The following is a 13,194-nucleotide window of genomic DNA, read 5'->3' as shown; positions in this document are numbered from 1 at the left end:
ATGGGCAGAGGACAGAAAAACGTAAGCAGACTCTGAGAACCAGGAGTTCAACACCCAACTGACTGAGCCACCCAGATGACCTTTTAATAAACAACTTATAAAACCAAGGGGCAGAGGCACCTGGGTGGCTCAGTCGGTTAAACGTCTGCCTTCAGCTCAGGTCATGATGTCAGGGTCCTGGGATCCAGCCCTGCACTGGGTTCCCTGCTCAGTGGGGAGTCTGCTTTTCCCTCTCCCCAGCCCCCTCTCGTGCTCTCTCTTTCTCTCAAATAAAATATTTTAAGATTTTATAACTAACTAAATAAAATAAAACAAAAAGGGGCAAATTTCCAAGGGACAAATTAGGAAAGATATTTCCAACATATGATAGGCAAAAAACTAATTTCATAATATTTAAGAGTTATAATGAGATGATCAAAAATTAGATGACAATAGTCCAAAAGAAAAGGATATGAACAGACATAAACACAAATGCCCAGTAAGTGTTTTAAAGATGCTAAACTTCACTCACAAATATAAGAAACACAAACTTAAAAACAATGAGCTTTCAATGGACAGATCATGACAGAGATCCATATTTGACAAGGATGTGGGGAAAGCGCAGGAACAGGGAACTCTCATTCTTTGTGGACAGGAGTGTGGTTCATACATTTTTCTGGAGGGTGATTTACAAACAAACAAATGAAATGTGAAACCTTTCACATTTTAAAATGTTTACGTATTTTGCCCTATCAATCATCCTTTGATAATATGATAATAAAATTATCCTATAGATAAAGAAATAGATGATAGAAATGTTATATATAATGAAATTATCCTATAGAACTCTCAAGGATATATATATTCAAAGACACTCTTTTGCAGCATTGTTTAAAAATTTTGAAAACAAAAAACTAGAGAAAGTAACTGTCCATCCATAGAATATTCAATAAATACTATAAAGCTACTAAAAAAAAACATGGTAAATCCATCTCTATGTGATTTTCAAATAACAATGTCTTACATTTCTTGAGCTTTCAATATGCCAGCCACTGTTTTAAGTCTTTTGCCTATGTTAATTCTCTTAAGGAATAAAAAGTCTCCAAGACAAGGGTGCCTGAATGGCTCAATCATTTAAACCTCGGACTCTTGGTTTTGGCTCAGGCCATGATCTCAGGGTTATAAGATGGAGTCCTAGTGTAGGGATCCAGGCTCAGCAGGGAGTCTGCCTAAGATCCTCTCCCTCCACCCTGCCCCTCCCCTGACTCATTTTCTCTCATTCAAATAATAAATAAATCTTTTTTAAAAAGAAATCTTTAAGACAGATAAGTAAAAAAACAAAGTTGTGGGACAGCTTTTATATCATATAAAAATATATATAATTTTTTAACAACTATCATATATAAACAAACATATATTTACATAAATGTATTTATGTATGTGTGTATGTATATATGCCCAGGAAAATTGAGGAATACAAAAGGAATGATCTATAGTGATTACCTATGAGGAGTGGAACTTGAGGGAAAAAATATTTACTTTCTATAATTTTTTGAATTGAACTTTTCACTATATATATATATACACACACACATATATAGTATCATATACATATATATACATATATAGTGATTACTATATATATTAATATATAGTAGATTACTTCTTTTTTTAAAAAGATTTTATTTATTTATTTGAGAGAGACAGATAACAACAGAGAGCAGGAGCTGGGGGAGTAGCAGACAGAGAGGAAGAAGCAGACTCCCCACTGAGCAGGGAGCCCGACATGGGACTCGATCCCAGGACCCTGAGATCATGACCTGAGCTGAAGGCAGATGCTTAACCAATGAGGCACTCAGGCGCCCCTATTACTTCTATTTTTAAAATGTTAATACATGTTATCTGCCTAATTAGATTATGGTCTGTTTAATTTTTTTCTACTTCTAGTTTTTTTTTTAAAAACTAATAAAAGATATTTGGGAAAACATAGAAATATGAGTAAACACGAATGTTTCTTTTTAGACTCTTCTATGAGCACATGAGCATATAATACTTTAAAATTTTTAAAAACCTAGTTAGAAGTCAGCATTCAACTACTCCAACAAAAACATCCTATCTCATTTCCTTTCTTACACAGGAAACCCCAGAATATAAGGATTTAGATGAGAACTCTCATGTCTCTGAAACAATTGTTTGACTGATGGCTTTCTTCCTCCCAATATTAAGTCAATTTAATAATTTATTAAAAGGTCAAGTTTAATTATAAATCAAGCAAAACTAAGGGAGAAAACAGAATTATCAATGTGTGACTTGTAATATATACTGCTCTGTTGTAGGTAACATGTAACCTAACAACTTAAACCAGGGATAATATTTATGTGCATATCCTTAAAGCAGTCAATGCACAGTGATTGTTAATATTATCGTCCTCATTATTGAAGCTACCATCCCTTAGCTTCTTCCTATAGGTCTAATAGTGAACTCCACACATTACATATATTAGCATATTTAATTCTCCCAGCAACCCAATAAGAGTCCTGGTTACTGATGATTTACTAGAATAATATAAAATTATGAAAATATGGAGAAAATTTTAGGGTAGCAAACAGTAACTGAACTCTATACACAACAAAGTCTAGGTTTATAACATGTACTTCTAAATATTTTATAGATTTTTTTATAAGGGATTTCTACCAGAAATAAACCATAAAATCACTCCTGAAGAGCCCTTGTACCCCGGTTCCCAAAGTTGTTCCAATTAATCCTTTCTCACACATCCCACTCGGCATACCATGTGCAGGTGAATCCAAAATCATGCCTTCCCTCTGCAAAAAGCCTTTCTAGGCTTCTATCATCTCTCAAACTCTGTTAGGGTCTTACCTGTCCAGCAGCAGTTCTAGCACTTCTTTAGTAGAGGCAAAGCCTCTGTACGTTGACAGGAAGATGCTGATATAGGTAAAGTCATTGTCCCCAAAAGCCGTCAGCAGGTTCTCCACAAGCTTCTCCAAGGTGCCAGCTTTTATGGTCCTGATCTTACAGGTTTCATATTGACTGACCGTATGTCCCGGAGGCAGCTGGTCCCCTTCAACCTGTACAATAAATCCATGGTTATGATCAGGCGAAATGACTCCCCAGCATAAAACTGCAAATGCTCAAGTAGACTTACGCACAGCCGGTCATGTTTTCCCCCCTCTGCTTTCATGTCCCTACGAGCCATGTGAGGCAATTCTCTCCTGTGAGTGGAACTGAGGTGATGGTGGTGTGTGTGTGTTGCTTTTTACTTCATCATGGTTCCACTTGTTTCTATGTAAGTCCCTGGTTGCCAGCCTAAATAGGCCATGGATGTTTTCTGTAACCCCAGGGTCAAGCTCAGCAAAAGTTAATCAGTCATTCCCTTTGGATTATTCCACGGTAAGTTGTCAAACTCATTCTTTTTCTTTATTTTATTTTCTTTATTTATTTTTATTTACTCGAGAGACACACAGAGAGAGGCAGAAACATAGGCAGAAGGAGAAGCAGGCTCCCTGTGGGGAGCCTGAAGCAGGACTCGATCCCAGGACCCTGGGATCAGGAGCTGAGCCAAAGGCAGAGGCTCAACCACTGAGCCACCCAGGTGCCCCCAAATTCATTCTTAAAGGCAGCTCCTACACTGGTGTGCTGGAGCTGACTCATACTGGCTTTGAGGAGGTGACTGCTGAGTTTTAGGATTTGTGTGAACCAACTGACACTATTTTGCTAGGCTAAAAGACCAGCCTTGGTAGGAGTGTGATCTCCATGGAAATCTGTGGAGATCTGACCATGGTCTGATGTTCTTCGGTCTGCAAAAAGCAAAGGCCTTCCTGATTCAATATGATCAACAATCAACAGAACTGCCCAAGAAGTGGCTGGACCAAGCGGCCCAGGGCTACTCTCTGGGGAGAAATGGAAAGGGTGGATGGGCATATGACCCCTGCCTCCTACAGCCAAGCGATGAACAAGAAAAACATATGTTCGTGACAAGTAGCAATCACATGAGAATGAAACTGCAAATAGTATTGGCAGGTATAATTGCACCTTGGTAGACATAAAACACAACTGATTATTGATAAGATATGCAAAGCTTAAAATTGAGTATGAGGGGAGAGAAGAACAAAATTGAAGAAAAAGAGGAACATGCCTTATATCCTGCAATAAATCTATGCCTAACAAATTACACAGAGAGATTTTCGGCCTAAATCGTCCTACACAGGCACGAAGATGTCCTACCAAGAGGATCATTTTCTAAAGCAAATAATAATTGTCAGTAATGCAAACAATTGCCAGGCAGTTTTTCTCAGTTTTAATTTTGAATTGTTGCATACCAGACTTTCCAAAATTGAAAAAACCAGATATGTGAAAATTAAGGAAGGGGAGCAAAGAAGAAAGAACCGGATCTCTCAATGATGACACTGTGCTCACTAAATACCTGTTCTCTTTTTCTTCACCTGGTCTGTCAGATGTTAAACCCCTGGAAGGAAGTTAGCTGGTGAGATTGCTTCTAGGAAGACCAAAGTGGTGGCAATCACTTTTAGGAGAAGGTGAGAGTAACTTACTGTCATTATGTCTAAATGCTAACAGGAATTAATAGTATGACTGCATCTTCCATGGCCGATTTTCTTTCTTTCCTTCTCGAAGGATACTTTTATTTTATTAAGGAGCAGGATCTGGTTCAGGCAAAATACCAAACATTTCTGTAGGCCTCTTCGGCCTGTTGACTCATATCATGGCCTAATAACCATCCGTTATCACTCTATATGTAGTTTTTAAAACAGGCCTAATGGGATCCATCTGTCCTCCCAGGAGTGTCAACTCATTTTAAGCAGAAACAATAAATGAAAAGGATATATGGTTTCAAAGTCTAATTACTTTTTTTTTTTTTTACTAGTTAGTACAGTGTCGCCCTACATGGGTGCTATAAAACACTAGTTCTAAAACAAAAGGTCCTGTGGTCAAGTCTGGGAACTACAGAGTAAGACAAAGTCAAATACATTTCTTTATTCTAGAATTTGCCTTTAACACGCTCACATGATCCTTCCAAATGGACTTGCCTTTAATCTCACGGCATCTTGCAGACCACCAGAATGAACATACTTTGGAAAACGTAAACTTACTAAGTCACTGTGATGCATTTAAACCATATTCCGTTTTGCCACTTTTCACTTAAAAAAATCATAAAATAGGGATCCCTGGGTGGCGCAGCGGTTTAGCGCCTGCCTTTGGCCCAGGGCGCGATCCTGGAGACCCGGGATCAAATCCCACGTCGGGCTCCCGGTGCATGGAGCCTGCTTCTCCCTCTGCCTGTATCTCTGCCTCTCTCTCTCTGTGTGTGACTATCATAAAAAAAAAAAAAAAAAATCATAAAATACAACGTTAATTTTTATCTTCTAACATCTGTATCCCTTTGACCTCTTTCTCGATACCAAAATGTAGGGATGTTTTCTATGTTTTACTTTGTTACTTCAACGATCTGGTTCCCAAAAAATGATCAGCCTCATACTATTAAAAAGTAGTTTAAAAAAACATGCTTCAATGTCAAATGTTAACAACAACAATGAAGGGAATGGCTTCTTGTTCTCGAGGGATATTCAAGCTCTAATTCTAATTCCTTACCTTGTGACAATGTTCCCTTACCAAACAATTTTGTAATTTGAGGACTCTTACTTTATTCACAATGCAAATTCCACTTTAAATCTTTTCTTATTGAAAGTAAAAACTACTTAAAAGAACTAATTTTTCTCTGAGCCCTGATGTAGCCAAAAATTCAAACACAGAGAAAAATACTTGTCAAAGGACCTGATGAAGGGGGTCCCCTTTCCTGCCAGAAAGCAGATTTGGCAGGAAGCCACGGCTCTCCCTTGGGAATGGAGTCCTGCTACTCATTAACCCAGTCGCTTCCTTCGGTCCTCCTTTTCCTCTGGAAAAAAAGAAATCTCAAGATGCGTGGCTGATCCCCATAGCTCCCTGTGATGGTTTCTACTCCTTAGTGTTTGCATCTGTACATCAGGAAGAACCATGTTTGAGCTAATGGAAGCTAATAAAATACTTGCACTATGTAGATTTTTAAAATTATTCTCTAGGTGCAATGAGTCAGCATGAATGACAATATAAAATGAAGTGTGGGAATTGGTTGGTGCCTATAGTCGTTCTCACAAAAGTTAACAATGCACATTAAGGTGTCAGAGTACTTGCTCCATGTCATCTTCACATTTGCTAAGCACCAACTATGGACTTGCTAGAGCTGGGGGTAGATGAGGTCTAATTTACAAACACTCAAATAGGGTACATTTTTTGTGAAAAAACAAAAACAAGAAAACAAAACTACTGAAAATTTTGAAACTATCTGCTTATTCCTGGAAGTACTTTGGATGAAGACCATACAAAAGTGAAACGGAAAATTAACTCTGCCGTAGGGGCACACGGGAGAAGCTGAGTTTTTAGTTTAATTTTTGCAGCAAAATATTCAATAGCTACGGAACCCTTTAAAAGACTTTAGGATCTGTTTTTGTGTGGAATATCTCACTACCTTTGAATTTTAGTTTAAAAGAAAAGTGGGGGAGGGCCTTGGCAGACAAGTGTTTAATAACCCAGACTCGGAGAGCAATACATGGAGGGCTGAGCCTGCCCTCTGGGTTAGCACGCTAACAGGAAACAGCTCAATCTGGATTTAATCAGAGACCATCATTTTACTGACAAGATCATGATACCGAAGCCACAAAAATGTTTCAGGATTTTCTTTTGGTGGGAGGGGGCAATCTCTCTGCCATTAGAATTCAGCATTTCCTGAGAGAACATGTCTGACTCCTATGGGGTAACTATCTAAACCTCTGCCCAACTGTCCTAACTGAGGAATTTCTATAATTGTCCATCTTGGCATGAGGGGGACAGGAGAAAAACGTGAGAGATGAAATGTGCCATATTTCAATTCTGTTTCCAGTCATGGAGGAATACTCTCTTTCACCTTCTGAAAACATAAACTGTTAACAACTTAGGTGTTTCTAACTTGAAAATATTTTTTTCCTTCAATCAAAATAATACTTCAGGCATCTGATACTTTAATAGTGTAAACAACCTCATTAAACTGCAGACAGTATGAAGTCCTTCTCCAAGCCACACTCAACCTTGAGTACATCAGTTCTCGGGCATCCTAGCCTCGGCCGCAAAGTCAACAGTGAGTACTTTTCCAGTCGTAACTCTCTAACAAAATCTAAAACCTACATCCAGGATTTTATAGACTTTAAGAAGGTACACACTGCTAGCTCTGCATTCAGCCCAGAGCACCAAGGGTGCATGTTATATTCCCTTTTCAAAAAAACACACCATCCAGCAACACGAAACACCGTGAGATGGTGCACAAATAAACTCTGATCATCTGTCTGTATTGCCCAGATATATATGAATTAAACATCCTTGCCACACATGGAAAAAATATATGTACGTAATGGCACACAGCAGAGTGGTATGGTAAGGCCAGTGCATGTGAGTATTTTGAGCTACATATACATACAACATTCCGAGATGTAAGGCACAGTCTATACAAAACCCTGGGGCAAGTGATGTCAAGCTCAGTGTGAGCTTCCATGGATGTGAACTCATTTTTTTTTTTTTTTTGCTAGATTAAGGTTGCCAGGATGCTCCATGACAATGGAATGTGCTCTTAAAAAAAAAAAAAAAAAAAAAAAAAAAAAAAAAAAAAAAAAAACAAGATTGTAATTTAATTTCAATTTCAATGTCAGATAAATAATGAATAATAGGATAAATTGGGGACATAAGCATGTCCTATATAGTATTTAGGACCGACTAATACTGAAACATAATTTGTTGTTTATATGAATTTCAAATTCAACCTGGCACCCTGTACCTTTATTTGGTAATTCTAAATGCATACAAATAGTACAGGCTTAGATCTCTCTTTTATTTACTGTCATACATAAACTAACAGTACTATGTGCCAGGTGCTGTGCATGGTAGTAGAGATATAAAGGTAAATAGAGCATGCAGTTCTGACACTCAGGTTGCTGGGTTTAGTGGACAAAACAGACACAAAGAAACCATTATGATGCAAAGCGAATTTTTTTTTTAAAAAAGGAGCAGAGATAGATAAGCAGATACCATGGAAGAACCAGGAGGGACCCAGCATAGAGGTGGCATCGGAAAAGACATCCTATGTAGGGGATGCTTGCAGTGGATTTAAAGTTATGAGTAGGAGTTAACAACGTTGGGGAAGATGTAGCAGAGACACCATCAAAAAGGCATTAAGAAAAGAGGTGTTGGGATACCCGGGTGGCTCAGCAGTTGAGCGTCTGCCTTTGGTTCAGGGTGTAATCCCGGAGTCCCAGGATCGAGTCCCACAACGGGCTTCCTGCATGGAGCCCGCTTCTCCCTCTGCCTGTGTCTCTGCCTCTCTCTCTCTCTCTCTCTGTCTCTCTCTGTCTCTCATGAATAAATACAATCTTAAAAAAAGAAAGAAAGGAGGTGTGATGGAGGAGGGGTGGGGTGCAGGGATGATCATACAGTGGTTACAGGAGCAATATGACAAAATGAATGGACAGCTTGGCCTGCTCACGGAGGATGCTGGTCAAATCTTAAAAAGGTGAGACTCCATTTCCTATAGTTTTAAGCATGGTCAGAGAAATTGCAGTGTGGAGGACAGATCTGATGGGAAGTTTTAAAGTGGAGAAAGTCAGTAAGAAAGTTGTTGATATTCCAGGTAAGCAACTGTAAGGGCTTTAACTTGTGTAACGATGACAGGGATAGTGAACGTGGTGGGGGGAGAGGTTACTCAGGAATAAAGACTTGGTGAAGAGTTGGATGCAGAGGATGAAGATGAGGGAAAAGAATCAGGAACATTTACCTGATTTCTAGTGTGGATGACTGGAATGATAATACTGCCAGACAAATGAAACAAGTTGAGGAAGTGAAGCCAGATTTTTTGTGGGACAGAGCTACTGAATTCCACCTTAGAAATGTAGAACTTGGGGTGCCTGGGTGGCTCAGGTGGTTAAGCATCTGCCTTTGGCTCAGGTCATGATCTCAGGGTCCTGGGATCGAACCCCGAGTTGGACTCCCTGCCCAGTGGGAAGTCTGCTTCTCCTCCCTCTTCCTCTCCCCTTTTCCATGCATGCTCGCTCTCTCTCTCTCTCTCCCCCTCTGTTCCAAATGTATAAATAAAATCTTAAAAAAAGAAACATCGTTATCTTTGGGACTTTCCAATATTACAGGCCAACAGGCAGTTAGAATCTAAAAGCGGGGGACAGGGTATGTCAATTAAAATGGCTTCACTGTCCCAGGCAGACTGTGTGGAGCAGTAGGAATAGAGGACTGAGGATAGCATCTGGAAGAAGACCAAAATTCAGAAGGTTCCAGGAGCAGAGATGTCATGCACTAGAAGAAGCGCCTGCACACAAGGCAAATATATCATCGCCTGATCTTTGGTAACATTTCTGGGGAGAGAACTCTGAAGAAATCGTCACTGCCAGATTTATACACATGCCAACATAACCTTCCATCTAATTCTGCAAACATACAAGCGCTAGCCAGTGGTGTACCCTGCTTGCAAGAGCGAATTGTGCACACTCCTTTTCAAATCTATGTTCAATGACATCATTTTGGTATTGTGAATTCAGTCCTTAATGGAAATATTTACACCACAGAAATTGGCAAACTGGGGACAGATCAGGGCATTTGTTCTGGAGAGCTGACTTATCAGCACGCCACTGCCCAGGAATCCCTCTCCAATGATGTCAATGGTAAATGCAGGAGAGACCTTCATACTGGTTGAACACTTTTGTCTACCTGTGTCCACTCTAATTAAGGCATTTGTGTTGTCACTGTGATCTCTGACCTCAGGGAAGATAGAAATTCTGCCTCTGAAGTGAGAAAAAAGTAGATACGTGAAGGAAGAAGAGATAGAGGAGTGTGTCCATGACAAATGAATGTGCTCTAAAAAAAATTACAAGATTCCCAGAGGTTGACTTTACATGATAAGATGTGGTCAGGTTTCTATGATGAGTACTTTTGATCCTGGGGGGGGTCGGGGGGGCACTAAGAGAGCTATAATAACAAACAAAGGCCATTGTTTTAGCACACAGAAATTCCAGCTCCCCCCACCATCCTGTCTCAGCAGGGCTCCTTAGATCACCACTTCCGAGTCCAGGAACTCTCCTGGGGGAACAGGAAGTTGTGTTTTCCATCTCCTAAAAACAGTAGTCATCCTGGTTTGTGGATCTGCTCAGTCCAATGTTAACCCATGACAGACATCATCTTCCCTGACACAAACCCCTATTTCTGATATTCTGGTCCTCTTGGAAGGATTCCCAAGTGTTTATAGAGGCAGATTCAAAAATTAAATGCATGTCAGGAAGTTTGCTATATTTGCTACATTTTCCAAAAAGATAATTTCACCTTTATATGCTACTTCTATGCTTAAAATTCAGAATGCTAATGATTAAGATATTATGAATTAACCTGGGCTCCAGCCTCATTTCTGAGGCCAAGTTACTATGGAGCCTAGGACAATAACTTAAGGCCCCAATGTCTTGCCCATGTACATTATAAAATCTAGAAATCACATGTTATTTTGAGAAGTTCAAGGATTTAGGGCTGCATGAGGGGAGGGAGGTCTGAACTAACATAGTCTGCTGCATTTACCAAATCATATCACAAATCATCAGATGGTTTAGTATCCAGAATAAACTTGCAAAATGTCTAACTCCGTCCTTTCTTGTCCGGAGCCTCAAATGCCCAAGGTCATTGTAACCTGAGGTCACAGGTTAACAGGTGCCAGGCTTTCTGGAAATAATTCTGTTTTTGTGTGGCCCAGCAACCACCGTCTGGAAAGGTCAGTAGGGAGTAGTGAGCTTCCCTGTGACCTAATATTCTCTGTGAATGAAGCCTGCTATGAATGGAAAAGCTTCCTCACAGTCCAGAAGCTTTCCCAGCTCTCTCCTCCCTGCCCCATTAATATCACAGACAGTTCCATGGGGCTTTATCTCCTTCTCAGACTTAAAGGGCTCCTTCTTCACCAATCTTTGGAGAGTGAGGGGAGTGGGTGGATGGCAGGGGGTGGCAAATGCCTGATGTTTCCAAACACAGTCCTCAGTTTGATTCTTACTCTACATACCACATTAAGGAATCTCTTCTCCTCCCCACCTTCCTATGGGATTAGTTCAGTTCACTTAAGCAAAGTAAACATTTCATTCCCACTATAATTATCCCCTTTATAATAATAAAGCATTAAAGTCAAAGCCCCATTATCAAAATGCCAGTAAATCATTACTCCCCTGGATTTCAGAATTCAAGTAATGACCTTGCTTCTTTTCCCCTCCAAAACTAAATCTATAAAGTCTACGTGGACTTATAAACTTAAAGTTTAGCTTCACTGTTCCTGCAAAGCTCTGGAATACAGATCCTCTGGCAAATACTCTGGTCCTCAGTGCTGTACTTGACACAGGTTGTATTCCTAGGTCATGGATTTATAGAAATAGCTACCTACAGAGCAAGCAGGTGTCTTTCAACATATCAGGTGATCAAATGTAGGGCAAGGTAGGAAGAAAAATTTAGTTTATCTTAAGAACATCTCTCTGAAAGATATACTGAAAGAAACTGGCTTTTCTTCTCAGGAGATTTTTTCCTCCTCATAATCTATAAATAGATTCTAAGAAAACCATCCTTAGGCCCTAAATGAAAAGGAAGAGAAGAGAGGGTTGATAGATATTTATTGAGTACTTATGGGTCAGATGCTCAATCTTTACAACACTCCTCCCATATAGGAATTATTCTCATTTTCCTAAAGGAACCTGAGGTTTGGAGAGGTGAGAAGTCTGGCCCAAAGCTATCCAGCCCACTAGCATAACAGAGAGTCAGGATATAAAACCAACCCTGTCTTTATACATAGTGTGTTGTGTTAAGACGCAAAGCAACACAGCATTGGGTATTCAATCTCCACATTTGTATCCCCAAATGTATCGGAACTCAATAGTCCAGAATCTCCATACTTGATAGGATTGTTGTAAGAATGAAAATGAGAACATGACTACAAGAATGACTCAGGATCCTACAGATAAAAGAAAATATTGTATGTTATACTAAAATCCTCTTTTTACTTTTTCCCCCAACCCTCACTACTTTCAACAAAAGTTAGGTCTTATTGCATTAAATGCTTTGACAACCCCCTGACACTGACTGAAATCTTTAACAGCTAAGGGGGGAAAAATACTGTTTTAGCGCTATACACCCTCTCTGGAGAAAAACAAAAATTCCTCTCATTATTACAGTTTCTTAAATGAGTAAATTAAGTCTAAAAAAGACAAATCACTTCACCCAAGGGCTCAAAAGAAGCCAAGAAAACAATGTCACTAAGCTGAATGAGAAGCTACTGGATAACAACACAGCATAAGAACCCACAGGGGACATTTGTGTTCTCCTCTGATTTCCGGATTTTTAATTAATTTTCCTACCTTCTAGGTCTATAAATCTCTCTAGCCAAGAGATAATTTCCTTCTATCTTTAGAAAGAACGGAAAATGAAAGCATAGTGACAATATGATTGATTGTGGGATTTAGGCAAAGTGACAGGTATGTAAATGCTGACACTTAATAAAAATAAAGGAAAAGGACCAATAGCTCACAAAAACATAGATCCAATTTCTCCAAACAAAGAGAAACTTTTCAAGCAACAATTTTGTTCAATAGATTTAATGTGTCAAAAATATATGTAAAAAGACAGGCATGTCAGCCATAAAGAAAATATTTGTCCTCCTAATAATATGCTCCTCATTCCCATGGCTCAAGACCTATTCTTGATATCAAGTCAGTAAAAACAGTTTTAAAGGAACTTCCATTGTGAAAAGAACGCAAATGAGGTGCTAAGGGAATCTATAAAGGAAATAAGGGGCTATATTCTGTAAAAACCTAACAAATAGAGATTATATAATATGAATGTGAATTTTCTCACTTAATGGCATGGAAGGGATATACAGAACTTAAAACTGAGATGTATTTTATTAAATAATGCCAGGTAAATAATAGGAGCCTTACAGTGAGAATTTTAGATAAAGACCTCTTGAGTCCATGGTAAGAAAGGAGAATCAATTGTAAGGAAGAAAAGCAGGGGTCTGGGAAATCCCATGGAACTAGATTCTGCTTCTAGTTCCAGTTCAATTAATGATCAAGTACTTGTCAGTGCCCTCTATTTATTTCA

At 39.1% G+C, this 13,194-nt stretch overlaps 1 protein-coding gene across 3 annotated transcripts in view; it reads right to left on the bottom strand.

Moving 5' to 3' along the window:
* Positions 1–13,194, bottom strand: part of RGL1 (ral guanine nucleotide dissociation stimulator like 1) — a 250,144-nt gene that overhangs the window by 81,768 nt on the left and 155,182 nt on the right. For all 3 annotated transcript variants that reach the window (XM_025430066.3, XM_025430063.3, XM_025430065.3), the window contains one exon: positions 2,860–3,068. In XM_025430066.3, the coding sequence (XP_025285851.1) occupies positions 2,860–3,068 (209 nt within the window). The remainder of the gene's footprint in view (positions 1–2,859; positions 3,069–13,194) is intronic.

Source organism: Canis lupus, chromosome 7 (assembly GCF_003254725.2).
Source record: "Canis lupus dingo isolate Sandy chromosome 7, ASM325472v2, whole genome shotgun sequence".
Classification (NCBI taxonomy): domain Eukaryota; kingdom Metazoa; phylum Chordata; class Mammalia; order Carnivora; family Canidae; genus Canis; species Canis lupus.
Note: the sequence above shows the minus strand (reverse complement) of the source record. Positions and strands in the feature narration are given on the sequence as shown.